Source organism: Macrobrachium rosenbergii, chromosome 52 (genome assembly GCF_040412425.1).
Source record: "Macrobrachium rosenbergii isolate ZJJX-2024 chromosome 52, ASM4041242v1, whole genome shotgun sequence".
Lineage (NCBI taxonomy): Eukaryota > Metazoa > Arthropoda > Malacostraca > Decapoda > Palaemonidae > Macrobrachium > Macrobrachium rosenbergii.
This window is the reverse complement of record NC_089792.1, coordinates 18,134,045-18,156,133: the sequence shown is the minus strand read 5'-3', so window position 1 is coordinate 18,156,133 and position 22,089 is coordinate 18,134,045. Positions and strand designations below refer to the sequence as shown.

At 39.2% G+C, this 22,089-nt stretch overlaps 1 protein-coding gene across 4 annotated transcripts in view; it reads left to right on the top strand.

Moving 5' to 3' along the window:
- LOC136833728 (uncharacterized) overlaps positions 1 to 21,267 on the top strand; it is a 53,756-nt gene extending 32,489 nt beyond the window's left edge. For all 4 annotated transcript variants that reach the window (XM_067095941.1, XM_067095943.1, XM_067095942.1 and 1 more), the window contains 4 exons: positions 3,568 to 3,900; positions 6,547 to 6,708; positions 10,465 to 10,587; positions 18,705 to 21,267. In XM_067095941.1, coding sequence (XP_066952042.1) covers positions 3,568 to 3,900; positions 6,547 to 6,708; positions 10,465 to 10,587; positions 18,705 to 18,848 — 762 coding nt within the window. In that variant the 3' untranslated portion in view covers positions 18,849 to 21,267. The remainder of the gene's footprint in view (positions 1 to 3,567; positions 3,901 to 6,546; positions 6,709 to 10,464; positions 10,588 to 18,704) is intronic.
- Positions 21,268 to 22,089: the final 822 nt, after the last annotated feature.

Here is a 22,089-nt window from a genome sequence, read left to right as displayed (position 1 = left end):
GCATTTGCTTGCACTTTCATTAGATGTTTCTCAAAAGTAAGATTTGAGTCAAAAGTTACACCAAGTATAGTAAAAGCTTCAGAATTATTTAGCAGAGTCCCATCCACTTGAAGGAGAACATGGGGTGGAAAATCAGTACAAGATCTACTGATCAATAGTGTTTTTGTTTTACTGGAGCTCAGCCTCATACCGCACCAACTACACCATTCACTAATCCGCTCCATGTGACAACTGAGACTAAGGGCATTTTCATTTCTCATAAGTGGAGACTTTACTACACCTGCAAGTGTTGTATCATTGGCAAACTGAACAATCTTGTTTCCCAGGCCAACAACCATAACACTTATATATACGAAAAAGAACAGTGGATCAAGAACAATACCCTGTGGAACTCCAGACACAACAGGTCTTGGTTTGGTAAAGATTCATCAACAGCAACTGTTTTCTTCAGTTCTTCTGAAAACTGCTTTATTTTTGTCATCTGCACTGATATGCATTTTTGTCTTCACCAAACTTTCAGATTTTGCCAGTCAGTCTTAATTCCAGGCCATATTATGTAGATAATGAAGAGTAAAGTACCAAACATTGATGCACACCACTTGTGACATTTTGCCAACAACTTTGTGTTGTCTGTTCATTAATTAGTTGTCTGTCTAATCTATCTCCTACTTCATTGGTGATTAGTACAGTACTAGAGTGCATTTGTGATACTAGACTCATTACATTTGTCATTAATCTTTTATTGGGCATTGTCAAATACTTTTTTGGGAACCCAGAGTTTATATACAGTCAGTACCCAAATTACAAACGAGTTACGTTCTGGACGGGCGTTCATATCTTAAATTACTGTATTCATAAGTTGGTTTTTATGTGCATAATTTTTTTTTATGTTTACATTCCTGAGTTAACTCGGGAGTCATAGATTATACTGTACTGTTTTCACTGTATTTTTAAATCATGAGGTATGATAAAGAATTACTCTGGATGTTAGAAAGGTAAAAAGAAGAAAGTAAAATTTAGATTCATGCATCATTCAAAATTTAGTATTTTTTCTATGCTTTGAAAGTTATGAACTTGGAGAAAATTTCATAGGAGCGGTGTATGACATTGGAAGTTCATAAAGTAAACAATGCACACTGCTGTCTTTTGACAAAAATACATACTAAACATTTCCTATTGGGAGAGGAAATATAGAAAATGGGGATTCATCAAAGAACGAGTTAAAAGGGAAGGTGGAAATTAGGAAAATTTTATGAGTATGAACGAGTATTTTCATGACTAGCAAGAATACCTGGTAGTTAATCATGAGAATATTCAGGGAAATCAGGGAAGGGGTTAAAGGAACAGTTTCTTTTTCCTCCTCGTATTCTGTACTTTGCAAAAATTCTTGCTAGGCAGAATAGGCATGCAGAGCAAATTTTTGAACTTACGGGTGGCAAAGGGGAGCGCTCTAAACACAACTTTGACCTGTTTGTTCATATCTCTGAATGTTCATAACATAAATGTTCATAAGTAGGGTGGTGATTGTATTGGTCTGCCTTTATCATGAGCACTAAACGTGTCGTGGAAGAAGTCTGAAAAATTAGTTAAGCATGATCTTTTGTTATGAAATCTATGGTGGCTATCAACAGTAAGATTGTTTGGCCTGCAGATCCGTTGGACTTGGTCCCTATCAGAGGGGCAACATATATGGTGATGGAGGTTGACATTTTGATGACATTGGTTCATCCTTCAGTAATCAATCTTGATATTGCTGGCAGTAACCCAGCAATTTCAGAAGCAACCAAATATTACAGAAGCTGGTTATGACAGCTACTTTATGGTGAGATTCTTGCATATGAGACTCATGGAGTGTTGGGTGGCTAGAGTTCTCCTTGATTCACACCCTGTGGCACCCTCAGAATAAATGTCCAGTGGTTGTAAGACCCAGCTCATCTCAGGGCAGGTGTCCACTTGGTTCCTAGAACCCCAGAAGTCTATCTCTTCACGAATTCCTTAGCATATGATTGAGAAGCTCATTTTCATTAGGCATAAGGGACAGGTATGTGGTCAGAACAGATATAAATTGGGACATCATCTTCCTTGAACTGAAGACAGTGTTTCTGGCCTCTCAGTAGTTTGTTGAGTCTGAAGAACAAGATTGGAACCCCTGCATTGCCAAGTATTGGAAGTTTTATGGAGTCAGAGACTAAGGGAAAAATCATTCCCAGGTTCATGCTAAAAAGGCAGAATGTGTTATAGACAGACTTAGGAGAGGGAAGTAACAGTATTGCTTTCAGAGTGGTCACTGTATCCACAAGTCTTGAAGGCTCTTTGGTGGCTGTGGTCTATCTCTTGCCTTACTCTGATCCAGCAGCCACGGAGCTGAATGCCAGTGCTTCACAGTTGGGACAGTTTTAGTGTTTTACTTTCCCTCCATTCAATGGGATGAGGCAGGCTCTTGCAAAGCTCAGGTCCTACAGCATTTGGAGACCACAGACTAGGGCTACATGGTGTTGATGGACTGTTGTGCAACTCTGGTCTGTAATAATTGTCAGGCACAAGGGAAAGAGCCAGTGGGCTCCAAAATATCCTTTCTTTCCAGTGATTTTTGCATTTCACAAATTCCTCTTCTGCATAGAAAAATGCATTTTCGTCATTAAAGCCCAGCTCTCGGCGAAATTCTTTTCATTGGTATTGGGCAGATTGCCATCTTGAAATCTTGGTGGCCAAGGTGGTGTCTTGCATTGCCATGAAGATCAGTTGGTATTTTGATAAGTGCTGAGTGGGCTATTTAATAATATCTCGGCTTCTGACTACAGAACCATGTAATTAGAATGAGTTTATAAATTTCTCTCCCATTTTGCTTTTATTTCTTTATAAGCTTCCAGCATTCTAAATGTTTTCCACTTTCATTGCACTGTTAATATTGAGTTCTCATTTGCATTTCTTACCTCTTGTGTTACCATTTCTTTGGGTAAGACTGATGGGCATGGTACCAGAAATAGGAGTTTTGAGGCCCCAAAATTGTTAGCCTCTTTAGAGGCCTTAGTGTTCCTCACTTCTGGAGAGAAATCAGGATCTGGTTTTTTCTGGCTTGCTCTAAATGCAGGAAGGTTGTATGTCATTTGGGGGTTTGTAGCTTTGGAGCTTGGGTATTAGAAGCTCCAATAAAGACATTCAGCACTGTGCTTCCCATGGAGAGTAGCAAGTAGTTTTTGTAGATGTTAAGATGATAGTGGTTATTTTTAAGTCTATGGTACAATCTGGCTGATTGATGCAACAAGCCAAAAATACTTATATTTATTTTCAAAACAGAATGATGGATTATACTATATTTGTTTGTTGTAAGCAAGATTTATTTTGTTATATAGTATTTGGCAACCTTTCATATTGATACCGAAGTGTAACCTAATTTCCATTGCTTTGTAACTTAAGACTTGTATATCAAATTTACATGATGAAATGTTTTGTGAAGAAAACTTGTAGGCTAGCAGTCGTTTTATTGAGATAGATTTGCTTATGAATACTTCAATAAGATTTTAGACGTGTAATTTCTGTATCATTGGTTTTTATCATATTTTTCAGATGTCATTCACAGCTTCAGTGTCTACATTATTTTATGGTGGAGTCATTTTTAGTACCTCCCCTGTTTATTTAGGAATGGTTTTATCTGTCTCACCTTCTGCTGAAACTATGAACTTTGCTGTTGGGTTAATGTTCCTGTGCTTGATACATGCTATTTTAAGTGTAGCAAAGCCATCATTGATGAATGGATACATCCCTCTTGGTGCATTGTTGTCCAATTCCCAGTTGCATCCGTCACTTGTTTATAGAGCTGATGACATCAAGACAAAAGCTGTTGCACTGGGAAATAAACTCAAGGGAAGTGATACCTTATTCTACAACACCATTATTACAGTAAGTATTGCGTTGTGTGTGGTAATATTCAGAGTTTATTTTTATACACAAGTTTGTTTCTGCAATATATCATGACTATTTTAGTAAATGCATTTTAGCTTACTGCATGTTATGATTTAGCTTCGAGAGTACAGTGGACCCCCACCTACTTGTGGTTCTGGATTCACAGCTTCACCTATTCGCGGAAAATTCGCCAGTTCGCGGTATTTTTCATAGAGAAATATTCACAGATTACTGTATTTTCATATAATTTTCATGACTAAATGTACTTTTTGTGATAAAACTATTAAAATATTCAGGTATAAGCATTTTTACAGGTGTTTTCTGGTGTTTTGAACTCTCAAAATAGGCAGTTATAACCATTTTTAGAGGGTTTTAAGTATTCTCATATTTGAGCTATTTGGGGTGGGGTGGGGTTAGTGGTACGCATCCCCCTCGAATACTGGGGGTCGACTGTATACTCTTCAGCAATATTAAATTTTTTTGCATGAGTAGCATAATCTGAAGATTCATTATTGAATTTAAGACATAACAGAGTTTATTAGTATACCAGTGATATAAAAGATACTGTGCAGAAGTGTGTGTGTGTGTGTGTTCATGGGCACATGTGTTCAAGCTTTTTTTAATCAACCCTCACTTTGAAGAAATTAGGAAATGCCCAAGGTTATTATGTCTCTTTTGCTGTGTGTGTGTGTGTGTGTTTGTTATAGTCATTAGCCCAAAGCTAATGCAGCTTTCATACTATACTGGTAGTAGTGGTGCCATTACGTTGTATGGTATGTTATGCATTTGTAATCATCCAGTATGTTAGAGTACATCTTATTTAAGTGTGATCCTTTTTTTTCTATATATTTCTTGTCATAAGTCACCTTTTTTCCATGCCTAGGATTATATATTGTATTAAGGTGTTACCATCCTAACTCATCAGTGAATCACCGAATATTCTTTTCAGGTTAATCACCAAACAATCTTTTAGGATGCAGATACTAAAGTTTATTCTATTATAGGCTTTCTCATTTTCTGATGGAGAATTAGGAAATTTGATATAATTTTCATGACCTGTTGTAAAATAGAGGTGATATCAGAAATGATATAGAGAAAGCGAGGGAAATAATCATTAAAGAATGATGTTGAAGAACATAGCATAACTAGTAACACTCCCTCACAAGATGGAAAGCAGCCAAGGAGCTTTCAAGGATATACTAAATGCTCGCAGACTGGGACTTTGCACCGCACAGTGAATCTCAGCCTTCCAAGCCACATGCTTTTACCACACCTTGTTAGTCTTTTACATACAAAGTAAATGAGGAAAAAACATTTATTAAAATCTTGAACAATGCTGCACAACATATTTTGTACTGAGAGAAGGGGTTCTTTTGATTGTATACAAATCTTTTCTAATTAATCACAATGCCAGGTTTTAGTAACCTAAAAGGTAAGGTGAAAGTGTGTAGTAGCATGTAATACTTGTTATAAGTACATATATATCAAGGTATTCATCACTGAATGCATGACTATTTAACATTTGCTTGCATATACATCAGTGGTCCCAGGAGTTCACACTAGACTTAAATATTTAATTTGAATGGCTGACAGCTTTCCAGTAACTTCTCAACATAGATATTGAATCGTAAATTGATAGACTAGAAGTATGGTTAGTTAGTGTTAGATTTAATTCCATAATTTGTTAGGAATGAAATATTCCGTTCAGGTTGCCTTTGGATAAAACATGGCGGTCGCCATGCAGTATCCATCGAGAGATTTCTCTTCAGTTTTAGATAGGAGAGCTATGCATTAGTGAGTCCCTTCTTTTGCATTGTGCCCTTGGATGGCGCAGGTCCAACCCTCTCCTCTAGTTGGGCGCACCTCTCAAACCTCAAAATGATCATGTTGAGTTTTGAAAGATAGGTGATGACTACCCCTGTTCTGGGATCTATTATTGTGGCTACTTTGCACAAGACTACTGCATTAGCCACATTCAGTGCTTTTTCTCGTTTGGAAGGGTAGAGTTCCTCAAGTCCAGATGTGGAGAGAAGTGTAGTTCATCAATTACTGAGCAGTAGATAGATTCAGAGGACAGAACAAAGCATGTTCTGTGTAGTTACTTTGACCTGTTACTGAGCAAAGCTAAGGGGTATTGGCATTTGTCAGGTTTCTAGCCGATCATATAATTACAGTTTTGCTTACAGCTCTGCTCCTTTTAAGTAGCTATTAAGCTCAAAGCTCACATGTCCTAGTTGTAGATATTAGTAAAAGAAGTGTCTTAATTTCATGTAATAATAATATTTCACACTAGTGATAGTAGCTATTATAATAACTAGTGCACACATTCCATAAAAAATTATGGCAATATAAGAGTGAGTCAGGATGATAGTCGGCAAGTAGTAAACCTTGCGTTTAAACTTGCTTAGCCATTCTGCATGTTTAATATCAACTAAGGGTAAGACAGGCTGACCCAGAGAACACAACAAATTGTCCCAAAGTTTGACCTGGGTACTTACAGGCCAGTGGCAAGGGAGGTTGACCCCAGGCAAGAGCTTCAGTAAATTGCAGGTGTGAACTTAGGGTGCTAATGGTGATTTAGAATTGTGCTCATTGTTTAAAGATGCTATTTAGATTAATAACAGTTTCTTATTCCATTTACAGGTTCTCAGTGGTTTAGCCGTAATACTAGCAATCTGCCATGAAGTGTGGTGGTGGGCAGGCATGACTATGGTTTGTGGGAATGTAGCCATCCTAAATCGACTAATACCAGAGTTAATTTTAGAGACCATGCTTCAGAAAGGGGAAGCTACACCTATTCTAAAGGTAAGGGATATTTAAAACTCAAGGAACAAAATCAGTCATTAGGCTGTATTATTTATTGCATTTGAAAAAATTGGAGCAATAGCTTAATAATAGGGCTGTATTGACTGTTAAAAGGTAAATGACAATACTGTGACATTCAAAATTTGCTACGTCTACTCTAGCAAAACTTATTTACATCTGTTATTGTGGAGTTAGAAAAATAACATTTAAGCTGATGAGAATTCAGTACGTATTAAGAATTCACCATGCTAATGTTTTACAGTTTTCAACAGTTCTATGTGGTTTTACTAAGAACTGAGTTTTTATAGTGTAAAACTTGCTCTGTCATACAAACACATTTATCAAAAGGAGCAAACATTGCAGTCTGGATGTTTCCAGACTCGACAGTTTTTGTGCACCAGACAGACAAAGAACAACAGCCCACTTATTTGCCACTTAGCTTTGTAGGTGAGATTGAACCATCCTCTTCAATGTGTGTGTAGTTTGGATGATAGGCAGTGAGATTCAAGACCCAGGGAGGAAGGAATTAGCTGTATGATTAATTAGTTTTGTCTGAAAAATTTTTTTTTTTAATCTTATTCATCAAATCAGAACCTCATCAAATTGCAAATTAGCTGGGAGGCTAAGTTACTGATTGTATTGGTATGATGTAGTACAGTATATTGCCCTCTAATTGAGATTGAGATGCTACTAATCATGAAAAGATTACTACTCATGCATCCAGGAAAGGATGAAGACACATCAACATCTCCAAATGATAAAACCTGTTCTGTCACAGTGACCAGCCTCAAAGAGTATAAGTCCAACCATGTATGCATGAAACCTCATATATAAAATTCAGCAAAAGTAGAGTGGCACAGTTAGGTACTTGCATTCAGAATTAAAGGTATGTCCATATGTGTAAGAAATAAAAGTATTGAAGTAAAAAAGGGTCTGATATCATGTACTGTCATTCCCAACTATCCCACCTCTTCATTTGATATGTCTCATTATGCTGAAGATGATCTGCCAAAACCAGTATGAAAGAGTACAGTATTCCTCAATACCTGCTTTAGAGAGAGAGAAGGCATAAAGTTGTCACCTTTTAAGGTCCTTAGTTCTCCACAAATCGTGATGAATTGCCTTCACTGGAAAGAGCAAGTCATCTTCAAGGACAGGGAACAAATGGTAGAAGTAGCAATTGCACAGTCCTAACTACTAACCATTTGATTCCTAGCTCCTTGTTCAATTCATTGGACATGTCATGTTTTCTGCTTTTGTCTTTCTATTTAAAGACGGCTGTTTTCATATCTTTACAGAATTTCGCGATTTTTATACGCTAACCTTCAGGCTACTGTAAGTGCATGTGTATGTGTGTGTGGATGTGCATTTGTAGATACAAAGTGATTGCACTGCCAGGTGTCTAGTGGTTCCATCAATATACTTTATTACCTCTGATGAAGATGCCCTAATAGTCATAATAAATTCCTAGGATAGTGGCTAAAGTATTTACTTTACTGTACTTTCAATCTATTTAATGTGTGAATTATCCCTACTTACAAATAAAATGAATATCTTGTAACTGATAGATCCAGCATGGCAAAAGATGAAGCATAAACAGAAACTTTGCAACACAGAATAGTTCGAGAAAAGATCCAGTATCATCTTTGGATTGCGTAGCCTAAATGGCCTATTAAGTGAAAAGAGAAACCACTGATCCACTGTCTACTCACTGTTTGTTAGCACAGCTCGAGCCAAGAAAGAAGTGTCCAAGAATACTGTTTCGTTTTGGCTGCGTTAGGTAATTAGGCGAGCCTATGCCTCATCGTCAAGTTCTGTCTCCAGTACCGTGCATGCTAAGGCACATGACATCGGAGGAATAGGTTCCTCTCTGGCATTTAAGAACTTGTCTGTTCATAAGATTTTGGATGCTGGTTCTTGGCTTCATCAGACCCGTTCACTTCCTTCTACCTGAAGGACATTGCCCACAGGTCCTTGGACACTTTTTCCCTGGGTCTGGTGGTGGCTGCTCAACAAATTGTGCAGCTCATCTTGTGTCCCTGGTGGGACCTTTTGTATCTTGCCTAAGATGACAGTGTGGAAGAGAGAATGAATGAGATGACTGGTCCCTTTTCTTTCCCTTTTTCCTTTCTCCTCTACCTACGGGCAGTTTTGAAGAATAAGACACATCATATGCTGGAACTGGCTTGATGCAGCTGAGTGTTGCAGCCATACTGTTACAAATTTGCTTCTCAATAACTTGTACTTCTCTTCTAGCAAGGGGAGTTAGAAGTGGTAACAAACCCGTTACCTGTGGCTGGCAAGGTTTGTTGCTTGAACAGATATAGTTCTCTTTGACTTCCATATATGCAATGAATCTAGCTTGTTGCATTGTATTTTAACCCAGTGGACTGGGTGTTAGACACCCACATATCTAACAACTCAGAGGCTTAGGGCCTCTTTCTTAGAACTCTAAATTCCAGGAAGAGTGACCAGGTGTGCTGAACCTCCAGTTAGCTCGGGATTCTCATACCTCCCTCCAAGTGTGAGTCTATCCTAATGTTTAAGACCGAAGGTTTGCTCCGCACATGAACAAATGACAAATTTTTAATTAATTTGTATTTTTCATAGCTAACAAACCTGAGGTCTTAACATAGACTGCCCACCTCTAGCCACCCCTCTTATGTCTTATCCTGGGTTGGAAGGAATCCTGAATGTGTCACAAGCTTCCAGCTGGGTCTCTGACCCTCTTCCACCTCATCTGCATATCAGATGCTAGATGCCACAGATTCCTTGCATATACGATTTTTGATTGTTTTTAAACCAGTTTCCAGCTGGTGCCAGATTTACCCTAATGTTAAGACCCCAGGTTTGTTAGCTATGAAAAATACAAATTAATTTAAAATTTGCCATTTTGAATTTTTATTCACTGAAGAGATAGAATTAGCAAATATTGGGCAAGGATACAAAATACCCTTCCACAGTCATTGTTAGAGTACAGTAGTTTCACAAACATTTTATTCCAGAAATTTACAGGAGTAGGAGTTGGAATTGTAGCTGAAATCATTCTAGATAATATTAATGGCTATGCTGATGGACTCCCTTGCAGACTGCAATTTTCTTCTTCCAGCATGTCATGAGTATGAATGTACACTTACCGACACATGATATTTAGTAGATACTTTCACAGATACAGTGTCTTTGTTAATTTGAAAAAATTTGTAAAAGATGCAGAAGGTGTATTGAAATGCAACCTGTGCATTGCCTGCAAGTGCTTGGAGTGATTCTCTGAGTGATGTAGGCAGTTTTTCTTCCATGAATACACCTCTACTTAAAGACATTGAATTAAGAATTGGAGGAGCTTAAAGGGCCATTTACTGAGAGACTAAAAGTCAAAGGCAGGGGGAAGGACTTTGAACCAGTGATTTTGGAGCCCCCGAAATTTTTCAGAGCTCTTAAGTGTTGAAAATCAAGATTTCTCATCAACAGAAAATTGTGTTAGTTATATGGCAAATTAAGCAAATACAAGAGAGGTCAGGAAAACCAGGAAGAGAGAGTGTTTAAAGTAAATTCATGTGACAGATGAAAGTGATGGGGTGATACATAGAAAGATCTGATAACCATTGTAAAAGTAGTTTATTTCAGCAACAGTTAACTGACTACTATTTTTGTGTTACCTTGATAGTATTGCATATAAGCATTTCATAAAACGGAGACATATCAGTGATGACTATGCAATGAAAAGGTCTTTTTGTAATTCATCTTTACTTTTTTCAGGAATTAATGCATGTTATTATGGAATGTGTTTTGCTCTGTATCGGTGTAATTGGAAGCTTTAGCTGGTTCTATGGTGCAATGGCAGCAGCAATTATCATCAATATTCTTTTGATTGTCACACAGGTAAGCCTTTGGGAAATTTTCTGGCTCTGTAAATTTTTTTGTATTTTATCTTTTAAATAAATATAGAAACATAGATTATTTATGAAAAAGACTGAAATTAAGTTTTCAGAAAAGCTACAGGGCTTAAAAATTGTTTCTCAGTATGCAAACACACTTTTACCAAGATATTATGAGGATAAATAGACCATGGTTAGGAATTACTGTATATTCTATTGTTACAAAGAAGAGGCCTTTCATAAAAATATTTTCAACCATGTTACAACTGGATATAGTACTTATTAACACAAATATAATTTTGAAAAGATGAAAACTATAAATCTGAGATTACCTGTTCACAGCTTAGACCAATTACACTTCATTGAACACATATGTATACTGGCTAGCACAGGGAAGAAGTTGCTGTAACCTTTATTCATCTGGTCAAAAACTGGTACTGAAAAGAAAGTATTGGCTAGGCAGAAGCTTTCACTTTTAAACTTGACCCCATCTTTTGTCCTTACAGAATCATTGTTGAATCAAAGTTCAGTCTGTTTTACTCCAGTTTCCTAAAATTTTATAGTTTACTGAAAATGGCTTATTGTTACTTTTTCATCAGTGATTCACTCAAACTGCAACATGTTTTCTTGATTTGTGCTTAGAAAAATGATATTTTAATGATAAAATAAAGTTTGTTCATACTTACCTGGCAGATATATATAGCTGTATCAGAATCCAGAATTTCAATTACGCACACGCAGAGTGGCCGGTCAGGTGGTTAGCACTCATTCCCGCCGCTGGGAGGCGGGGGGCAGGTATCAGAACCATTCCCATTTTCTATTCAGATTTTCTAACGCCACCGTCTCCTGAGGGGAGTGAGGAATATAAATATCTGTTAGGCATGAAATGCAAACTTCATTTTATCACAATATCATTTGTTCATGAGACTTACTCACAGATATACATATATATAGTTGAATGTAAATGTCTTTGGAGGGGGATAGAGACACATAAGCAATTAGGAAACCACTATTGGTAAAATTATTTGTTCCTTATCTGATAGCGTAGCTGACTGGAGTGGTTACTGTCAATGAGAATTGCTTGCTTTACTAGGAGACCCCAGCGAGGGGGTAGTGACCTGGTATATAGCTGGTTTTAATTTCTGATGATTCACCACCTGGGAAAGAATTACAATGTGACTAGATCATAGCCCACAAAGAGTAGACAAAAGAGCATTACTAACCACCTAACCAACACCTAAAGCAGGTTTTGCAAAGGATTAAGACTGCTCCAGTAATTCAACAACCACAAAACACAATTAAAGGATCAGATCAGAGTTAAATTCCTTGGTCTCAAGGTTGCTGAAGTTGTTAAATGTATGGTCCCAGCAAAGAATTTTCGTATAAGTACCAAACATCTTGCCAAGAGTGTGAGGCAAACACCGAATTGACTTCACTAAAAATGTGGCACTAAAAGTCACTGAGTACCATTTTTCTTGAACGCCATGGAGGTAGCAACTGCCTCACCGTGAGCTAATCCTCAACAACTTCAGTTGAGTCGCCACAACTAGAGCAAAGGCCCCAATGACGCTCATGCACAATGCCGCCAGTGCATTCTTCGGACATAGCTAACTGGCTGCCTCCTCACAAACACCATAAAACATCCAATGGACCAATGAGTCCGCCTTTGGCAAGCACTTGAGAGCTCTAACTGACATAGAACCCCCACTTCCTGTCCACAAGGTCTGCTAAACTCCACTCTGTAAATATGCCTATAGGCTGCTGTTAGAAGACCTATCATTCTTAGCCAAGAACTTAGGGCTTAAAGAATAGACAGCATTGTGTTCCTTTAGGCCCACGATGACTGCTCTAACTTCCCTTCACCTCTCGCGAGAAGGCTGCCGAGTAACATCCTTAAGAGATGCAGAGGAGAGAGGCTCAAAAGGACTAAAACAGATCAAAAACTTGAGCATTAAGTGTCCAAGTTCCAAGCAGGGGAAATCAGCTGAGGAACCTGGAGGCCTTGGAAAGAGCCTCTGTAAGATCAGGAGGTCCTTATTGTCAGACAAAGCTAATCCTCTGTGTTCGAATACAATCAAAAGCATGCTCCAGATAACACTTGATAATAGTCGGAATCAAGCAGACGGAAGTTTTTCTCCTTGGCAAAGGAGAAAATCCGCAACCTGGCTCACATTGATAGAGGAAGAGGAAAGTTCTTCTTTCACACCAATCCTTTGAAGGTTGCTCACTGCTAGATATATTCTTAGATGAAGAACTTCTGTCGTAGCGATGGCCCGTGGTTACCCACAGAAAAACCCCTTCGCCTCTGGACTGGGCTTCTCGATAGTTCAGTGTTGCGTCACACCAGAGCTGTGAGATTCAAAGATAATCCCAGAAGGGTTTGTGGGCGAGCAGGTCTGCCTCAGGGAAAAGAACTCTGAACGCCTACCAACCAGAAGAGAAAACTGAACCATATTCACACAAACGCGGATGAGTCATCCTCTTGCCTTTGTGAGGCTGCGAACTTGCGTGTGATGACTTCTCCAGAATTTAAAAAACGGAAGACGTGAAACATCTATTCCCGCCCAACCCAGGAAGAGCAACTATCGCAACTGCCCCAGGTCGAGTACAGACGAGCTTTATAGTGAGCTCACAACGGAGGTCGTGGGAAAAATCCACAAAGACAGGCACCCCCTGTACTTCCAAAAATCTTGGCAAACCCTCCCTGATGAGAAGGGTCCATTCCTTCGGCAGGAGTTGGATATGCCAACAGAGCAGGTCTGATTTCAAAGATTTTCTTCGACCCCGCAACAAAACTTGAGAACACCGAAATGCTGCGAGCACAGGCTCAAAGAATAATCTCTCTTGCAAGGCTGAACAGGAACAGCGCAGTATTAACCGAGCTTGCTGTGAACTCACACGATTGCAACCAATCTTAAAGAATTGATGAAGCAAGATAGTCACAAATCTTGAAGTCGATGTGCCAGACACCTGTTCTCTCTCCATATTCTTCCACACTCTTCCCTCAGTGTTGCCCCCAACCTGCTGACGCACTCCACTGAAACATCAATGCCAGGGTTGGGGTCTGTAGCCTGAGGATCCCTTTCTGCAATCTCCATGGATCGAAAGCCACCACCAGATCCCCTTTATATAAGGAAGAATTCTCACCCTCTTCAAGTCTTCCTTGCTTTGCTGTTTCAACAAAGAACTGAAGAGGCCTGAGATGCAGACTTGGCAAGTAAACTCCAGCGAGGAAATGGTCCTCAGCCGACTCATTCCTTCCTTCACCTAGCATGTTTCCTTCAAGAAGGCCGAAACTGCATACATAGAAGGTCGCTTCATGACGGAGACGCCTATAAAAGCCGCTGAATAGAGATCTGAATTCAGACACAATGGATATAGGGAACAGCTTTTTTTTCATTACTACCATCACAGACCAGAAGTCCTAGGGACTTCACTGTTGAGTCAACCGGAAGTCCTCCAGATATTCTGGCCGACGACGCCAAACAACCACAGTCGCCCAAGTAGAGTGAGATCCGACGCATGGTATAGATGCAACCGATCGCGAACGCCAGCTGAGACGCGTAAACACCGAGCAAAAAATGTGACGCCAACAGCATCTGGTGTTCCTAGGCGGTCAATCATCTGGGTACTGATCTGTACCCAACGCTGCTTAACTTCACTGATCGGACGAGAGGCTGGTGTTTTAACGCATGGCTGCCAGCAGAGTCCAAAGCAGAGCCCTGAACAGCACGCCTAGCCCCCAAGACAACCTGAGATACTTCAATGAACGTGATGAATTGGGCGTGAAGATAACATCTTGGAGATCCAAAGATACCCATCCAATCCTTCGAAGAAGGGTCTTAGTATTGACTGGGTGAGGTCTCCATCTTGAACTTTCCTTCCGACCAAGCAGTCGACCTGTTGACGTCCAAGACGGGTTCCCAGCCTACTGAAAGTTTCGACCAAAACAACGGTGCAAAATCCGGGAAATCGGAGTCCAAGATTTGTTCCATCGCTCTCCGCTCAACATTCAGCCCGAGCAGGTCAAACAATTTCTGTTTGACAGGAAGGCAGTTGGGAAAACAAAAACAAAGAGAGACGTGGAAGGGAACTCAAGTAACCTCTCTCTAACAGTAGGAGGACTGCCAAACGTCTGCCCTCACTCTTCAGGCTTCTGTGCAAAATGAAGCCTGGTTGCAAAGGGAGTCTGAGATGAAGGGAGTCACTTGCTACTTCCTGAGTGACATTCCTTCGGGAAAAACTCTCAGGATCTCTGTGTTGCGTCCCATGGAAGCCCCTTGTTATGCAAAACACAGCTTTCATTTACTTTTTGTATCTGAGATCGTGCAAGCGCGTAAAGGAGATGAAGTTTGAATGTTTATAACTTTAGTTTTGAGAAAAACGATATTTTTTGCTTCAGAGATTTATTTGCTTGTTTATACACAGTTTGATGTTTTTATGACATAATGAAAAAGCTAAAAAATAGACCTGCAAAGTAATATATCTCACAATGAAGCTAAATGAAGCGAGGTCAAAAATGACACGGTTATTGAGGTTGGCTGAACGATGTATTGTTAATATTTGCTCGAGTCGTTACCGACTGACTGCCACCGACTGCCTCATGGTAATCCACTATGATAAGATTATGTCCACAGGGTTGCCAGATCGGACAGATATTATTTCAGCTAAAAGGAAATTACCACCGATATACTGGACAACCAGTGGTGTGGTGTGTGCAGGTGCAGCAGTGCAGGCAGCAGTGCAGGCAGGTGGTGTGCGGCAGGTATGCAGCAGCAGCAGGTGCAGCAGCATAAAGCAGGCATGGTACATGCAGCAGAGAGGTGGGCAGTAGCAGAGAAAATGTACTAGACTATGATAGTTACTGTTTTGTTGAGAATCTCTAACTAGCTAACTTTTAAATAAAACTTTCTGAGAAGATAGTCAGATAGCGTATGTTATATATATAAAATATCCTATAACTGATTCATTTGCCACAAATCGCCTCTCTAAGATAAAAGACAACTGGCATGGTGGAGAGAGAGAAGCTGACAAGAAAGTCTCAGGAAACAGATCCTTAAGAAAAAGCCAGAGTTCTGATAACAGAGGAAGTGCATATAAGAAGACGGTGCAAAGCTTTCACAAGGCTGTGACGAAGAGGGATGTTCTTCCGCAGCTGGCGGCCCTGAGTGAGTGGTAGCAGTCTCGACTCACTGACACAAGCGGAACTCCCGCTAACTAAGAAGACGCCAACTACAGTACGGGAGGCAGTGCAAACATAAAAAGGAAAGCTTCACGATTGAAGCAGGTTATCCTTGAGCAGGAGCCATGTTAATCTTCATCGCCCACGAAGGCGTACCTCGCCGGGCGCAATTACAAAATAAGAAGGACATCAGATGTTGAAGCCGGTAGTTGCGCGCCATACGATGAACAACCGAGCGCGCCAACACAAGACTTAGTTTACACGGCGCAGTTTAGCACGCCGAGCGCCATGGCGTGACGTGCGAGAGGCTTCGCGGGTACTAGAAGAGAGTTACAGCGCCGCTAAGCGCCATGGCTGAGAGGCGCCGCCGAGCCAAGGTGAGGCGCACACTGCGAGTTTTGAGAAGCGCTATCGAGCAAGACGCCATCCCACGCACGTTGCAGAGACAAGAGAAAAAGTACAACACCCCAACCTCCGGGAAGACAGAATATGAAGCCACTAAACACTCTCTCTAATATGACATTTGCACGTTCTACAGGAGACGAAGGTGAAATTGTACTCTTAACAGGCAGATTCGACTCTTGAAGGTTCATGAGAGCATCCAGCTGCTGTTAAAACCCAACAAAATTCACGTCACATAGTCACTCTGGGAGAAGGATGAACCTGAGAGAAGGCAAAAAGGGCTTAGAGACGATAATTTCCTTCCACAGGGGAAGAAGCTCAGCTCCTTGCCCAGCCACAGGGGTCATCGAAAGAGATCATTCGAAAACACTTTATTCTCTTCTGCAGAGGAATATCCACGCAACTTCGGGAAGAGTACAACGTTTCAGAGGAAGAGGACGCAGAAGCCGCCCTCTGGGCTTCTTTAAGAGGGCAGAGCGTCCAACCGAGAGCCTGCAACCCCGTGGGCGGAGGCAGACACTTGCCGGAGGACGAGAAGCAATTCTTCAGGATGCGCGTGCCTGAGCACAACATCCCTGCAGCCTGGGCAGCGCCATCAGACCTGGCCGGGCACTGTGATCGTGGTGGGAGCCCCCGCCAGAACCCTCATGCGCTTTCGACATGCCCCTCCCCTAACCCAGGGGAGTTCACGACAGATGCATCCAGGCCTGAGGCACAGTAGGCCGATCTGACGCCCCTCCACAACACTAGGGCACTAGCACTACCACTACGCGCTTGAATTGCATTCACTTTAGTTTCAAGAGCACGACTGACTCACACGAGCCAGGGAATTACCTTCTGCAGCAACAAACCACAGGGTTGGTAATAAATTACTACAGGGTTACTAGTAGGAGAAAAACCCTGACTGTCCAACTATGATGACCTAGGGAGTGAAAGAAGACTTCCTCAGCTCATCACGCCCACAAGCAGCTTCCTATATTCTTCCACTCACTCTCAGACAATCCTGTCACGCAGACACATTCATTACCGATTATCATAGAGCATTGAACACCCTTTACATATCATATGATAAAGAGTGAGAACTATCAAAGTTCTCGAGAACACTCACATTCAACTGCTTTGGGCATACTGAGTAGCTAGAGGTAAGACATCTTAATTATAAGAAAATAAAAGCAGACCAAAACTGGTCCACAAGAGCGAGTGCTGTCACACAGAGTCGAATACCAAAAAAACAACCAAAATACTTAAGTGACAACAAATTTCCGAAACAAAAGGCGGAGGAACTGACAACAGGTGTTGACAGTCCGGCGACAGAGAAAATCTGAATAGAAAATGGGAATGGTTCTTGATACCCGCCTCCCAGCGGCGGGAATGGGTACTAACCACCTGACCGGACCACTGCGTGCAGCCGCTAAATTTGAAATTCTGTCGGACCTTCGGAGAATACAGCTATATATATATCTGGCAGGTAAGTCTCATGAACAAACTATTTGTTGCTTATAAGGAGAAAAAGAACTGATATTTTTGTGTTCTTCCATTTGTTTAATTCATTCTTTCCAACTTGGATACAAAATACTGCAGAGGAGCAACCTTAGCACACTGTGCCCACTGGGAGAGATTGCAGTTCAGTACTCCACACCTTTGAATACCACTCCACATATAATGAGATTTTCATAAGTGTAATTCCTAGGTATATAATATTGGTAACAGTTTATGTACCAAAAGAAAGGAAAAATACAGAGCACATGGTCCTTATCCCCATGAAATGCAAACCTTTGATGCCATTTGTAATGCATTCTTCAGTCATGGATTTGAGTCCCCGTGCTTGTGAAAAATAATTCAATATAGTGAAAGGGAGGTATTAGGAGTAGGATTACAGGATAGAGTTACAAGTGATTCCATACAGGAAGTTACAAAAGTTCTAAATGTAGGTTACTTAGTGATACAGGTGAAGTGTAGATGGTTAGGACATCATCTTTGCACCTCAGGGAGAGTGGTATGTGATAGTATCAGCTGGGCTCTTGTGGACATTAGAAAAGTTAGAAACTCAAACCCACTTGGATGAGAACTATGAGATATGAGCTGGAGGGGAGCAGATTCATTGAAGTGAAAAACCAGGAATGGCAAGAGTGGTAGAATTTCACAGAGGCCCTTTGCATTGCGCAGCATTGGAAGTGATAGCGATGATGGGATAATAACTTCCCAGTCGTCATGAATTGCTTACTATAGCCACTTCAGAACACATCACCACCTCAGAACACATCACTCTTGTTCCTTCTCCCAAAGCCATCACAGATATTTCACCATGGGTAGTGCGAAGGTTGACTCTTAACCGTAATGCAAAAGTAACAGTTGTGAAGAAATACTGAAGAATGTCACTCTCACCACATGTGATCTTGCCGTAACTTTTCTCGTGGACTGCTGACAAATAATAAGAATTATATTTTTTATATAGATATTGTAACATTTCTTCATTCTTTCATATGACATAAGCTTGAATAGCAATTTGCAAATCTTAATTATGTTCTGTTTTTCAGATCTATAGAATGTGCAAACATAAAGCAGTACAGTCATCTATTAGGAGCCTGAACACTGAACCGGCCAATCAGTCAGCAAGCGAATTGCTTGTTGATAATCTTGAATCTGGAGAAGAAGAAGAACAGGCTACAAAAGTCCATTAGTGCTGTGAGAAAAATATGCATTAATCATCCCCTGCATTGGAATTTGAGCTATGAATTATCTAATATATTCAACAGAACCTTGACACACTACAATTTCCATGTTGAATCTCTGTACCATTATAAAATTTTAAAGTCCATATTTTTATTATGAAGCATAGTAATTGAAGATCTGTGAAGTACTTTTACTTGGCTCAGTTGTTTTTTGTGTTAGTTATGTCATCCTGTCTGCCATAGTTTATCTTGGCTTTGTAGTTTTTAGATTTGGATAAAGAACTTAATATAGTATTGTATCCATAAACTATAAGGAAAACTGTGTATTGCAGGGAAGTCAGTAGAGTAGTGAGCCATATGTATAGCACATATATAGCACTGCTTCTTTGTCTTCCAGTCTTTCTTACAATGATCTACATGCTTAGCAGTATTTATTGCCATGAATTTATTTTTTTTTACTTCTTTTATTTGGCCTTATGCAAAGCAGATATACAGCATTTCATTCTTTCCATTAATCGATAAGGTAATATCTGATATACCTAGTCTTGTTTATCTTCCTTTTGTTAGTAAAGTGACATATGACATGCACAGTACTGCTTGTTTTCATTTTATTCATAGGTAATATGTGCTTAACACTGCTTTTCTGTCAGTATTTTGCGTTAAATTATTCACATAAAGGTGCTAATAATTTCTTCGGTCTTTCTGTTTAGCTGGCAATACGTATCACATAAAATGTGCAGTACTGCTGTAGTATTTTATTTCAGAAGTTGGTATGTAATGGTGTGTGCATAGCCCACTTATTGAACAAAATTTCTTTTTAGATTTTTACAATTTTTGTTTGGAGTGTTTTAAAATTTGTACTCTCCTGATAAGGGAATGAGAAAACAGACTGGAAAATTGTACAGTAGTTTTATGATAAGGTTGTAACATACTCGGCTTTGGAAGATTGCATGACACTCATGAATAAATGAAAAAATAATTACTTGATACTAAGCATCAGAAAGTAATTTGTAATATTTAGTAAACTTGCAATAATTAGTGCAAGGTGTTTCTTAAATTTACATTGTTCCGACACAATATACAACCGTCGGTCCTTTACTTGAAAGTAATTCTTAATGTAAAGGACCTCAGGTTTGTATAGTTAGGAAAAATACAATTTACTTTCAAAAACTGATTTTCTTCAAATACATGGGTTTCCTTATGTTATCACAATTACATTTATGAAACATTTAATTATTTAGCAGGTTGTAGAACGCTTGGATTTTTTCCAGTTTGTAGGACTGCACATGCAGTTTATATTTCTGCTTTGCACTTTTGTTTTGGTTATAAAATCATTGGCATACTTACTACTAGTGCTGAAAATTTATAGTTTAGCAGAAAATCTATTTTTTCTCAATATGTGTGTGATATTCACAAGATGCCTTCCATAATTTTTATAATCTCCAGTGTATGATTGGCAAGCATGATTACATGGAAGTTTTTGGTATTTGGAACTTGACCAGAGGACAGCATTCTTTATATATAGGTATATATAGCATCATAAATGAATGAACTTGGTCAGTTATTGTAGTTTGCACCTACACTGAAGGGGTTTTTTGGCTAACATTGTTCCTTGTCTAGCATACGAAAGGTATCTCTACAGGTGTTTTGCAGCATTACTCATCCATAGCGGCATTGCTTCCTGCATAGGGTTACTTCTCATTCCTTTTACTGTACCTCTGTTCATATTCTCTGTCTTCCATCTGACTTTCCACCCTCTCCAACAGTTGTTTCATAGTGCAACTGTGAGGTTTTCCTTTTGTTACCCCTTTCAAACCTTCTTACTATCAATTTCCTGTTCAGTGCTGAACGACCTCATAGGTCCGAATGCTTAGCCTTTGGTCTAAATACTATATTCTGTTGTATTCTACTTTTTGTGCCTCTCCTCATGCTGCAGTTTTCAGCTTTATGAAAATTAAAATTACAGTAGTGGATTTGTTATCTGTCCTTTCAAGAAAATTATTTAGTTTTTAAGATAGGATTTCAATTTCAAAGTTCAGATGTTATATTATTAAAAATTATCAGATTAATGAAATTGCAACAAGCACCTGTTATGTCATTGAAATTTTACATAACAGACAAAGAAATTTCATTTTAATTGGACCTGCAGACATGTGATAAGTGAAAATTTTAGTGATATGTAAGGTAGAAATATGATTGTGCCTTTCATTCCAAAATTAAGTGGATAATTATATCAGCAAGGAAAGGTGTATCTTGCTACGTGTCATGCAAGCTTTTTAAATGTTAGAAATCTAATGCAATATGCATTTTGTCATTGGATTATACTTAAATGTCAGTTTTCCTTGGGCTAATTTGGAAAGTAAAAAAGATTAATAAATGTATTTTTGAAATATTTTTACATTGTTTTTTAATAAATTTGATTGGATTATATTTGTTTGTTGTGTGCTCAATCACAGTATTCCTTTTCCAGAAGAAACACTTTACACTTCGTCTGGGAATTGAGAGTGAGTTTAGCTTGACTAATTCCTCAGGTCAAGTACAGTAACCGTGTCATTCAGCTCATGCTATGCAACCAAAGCTGCACTGACTGTACTTTACAGAATTTCCAAGGTAATGTGATACAATAACACTTCCGTGCTCTTCTTGAATTTTCAAGATTCATTTTAATTTTAGGTTGAAATCAAATTTAATTCAATGTGTAATCTCCCATTTCATTTGTTATTCCCTCAAGGCTTGTCCCTGCTATAGCTGGGAAATGTAAAAGTGGCTGCTTCAGAGTAATTTCAAAACTTAAATTTTTGCTCTGTCTAATTCAGTTAGGCGTATTTTTTATGTTTTCTCTTGCCCCACCTCAACTAGCAATAAGTGAATGAGAGTCAAAGGGACCAGTGTTGATGTGGAAAACATTGCTCATTGATTAGTAGTTAGGTGTATGGACACAGCATAAAATATCGGTTGCAGCTTCAAGTAAAAATGCCTAACAGATATTGTGGTGGAGTTACCCATTCTGTGGAAGCTTAGAGCAAAGCTAAGAATTTAGCAAAAGATGCCTTAATAAAGCAAGTCATTTCATAACTTTTGGATTGACGAGCTGGCTAAGAATTGTACAAAAATATATACTCTTTATGTATTAGCCTTTTGTATTATCACAAGGAAAATATATATATTGTGGACAACCATTAAACACAAAAGATGATAAAAATGAAAAATTGAAGAAAGAATTCATGAAGTAAATTGGAAATGGAAAGTG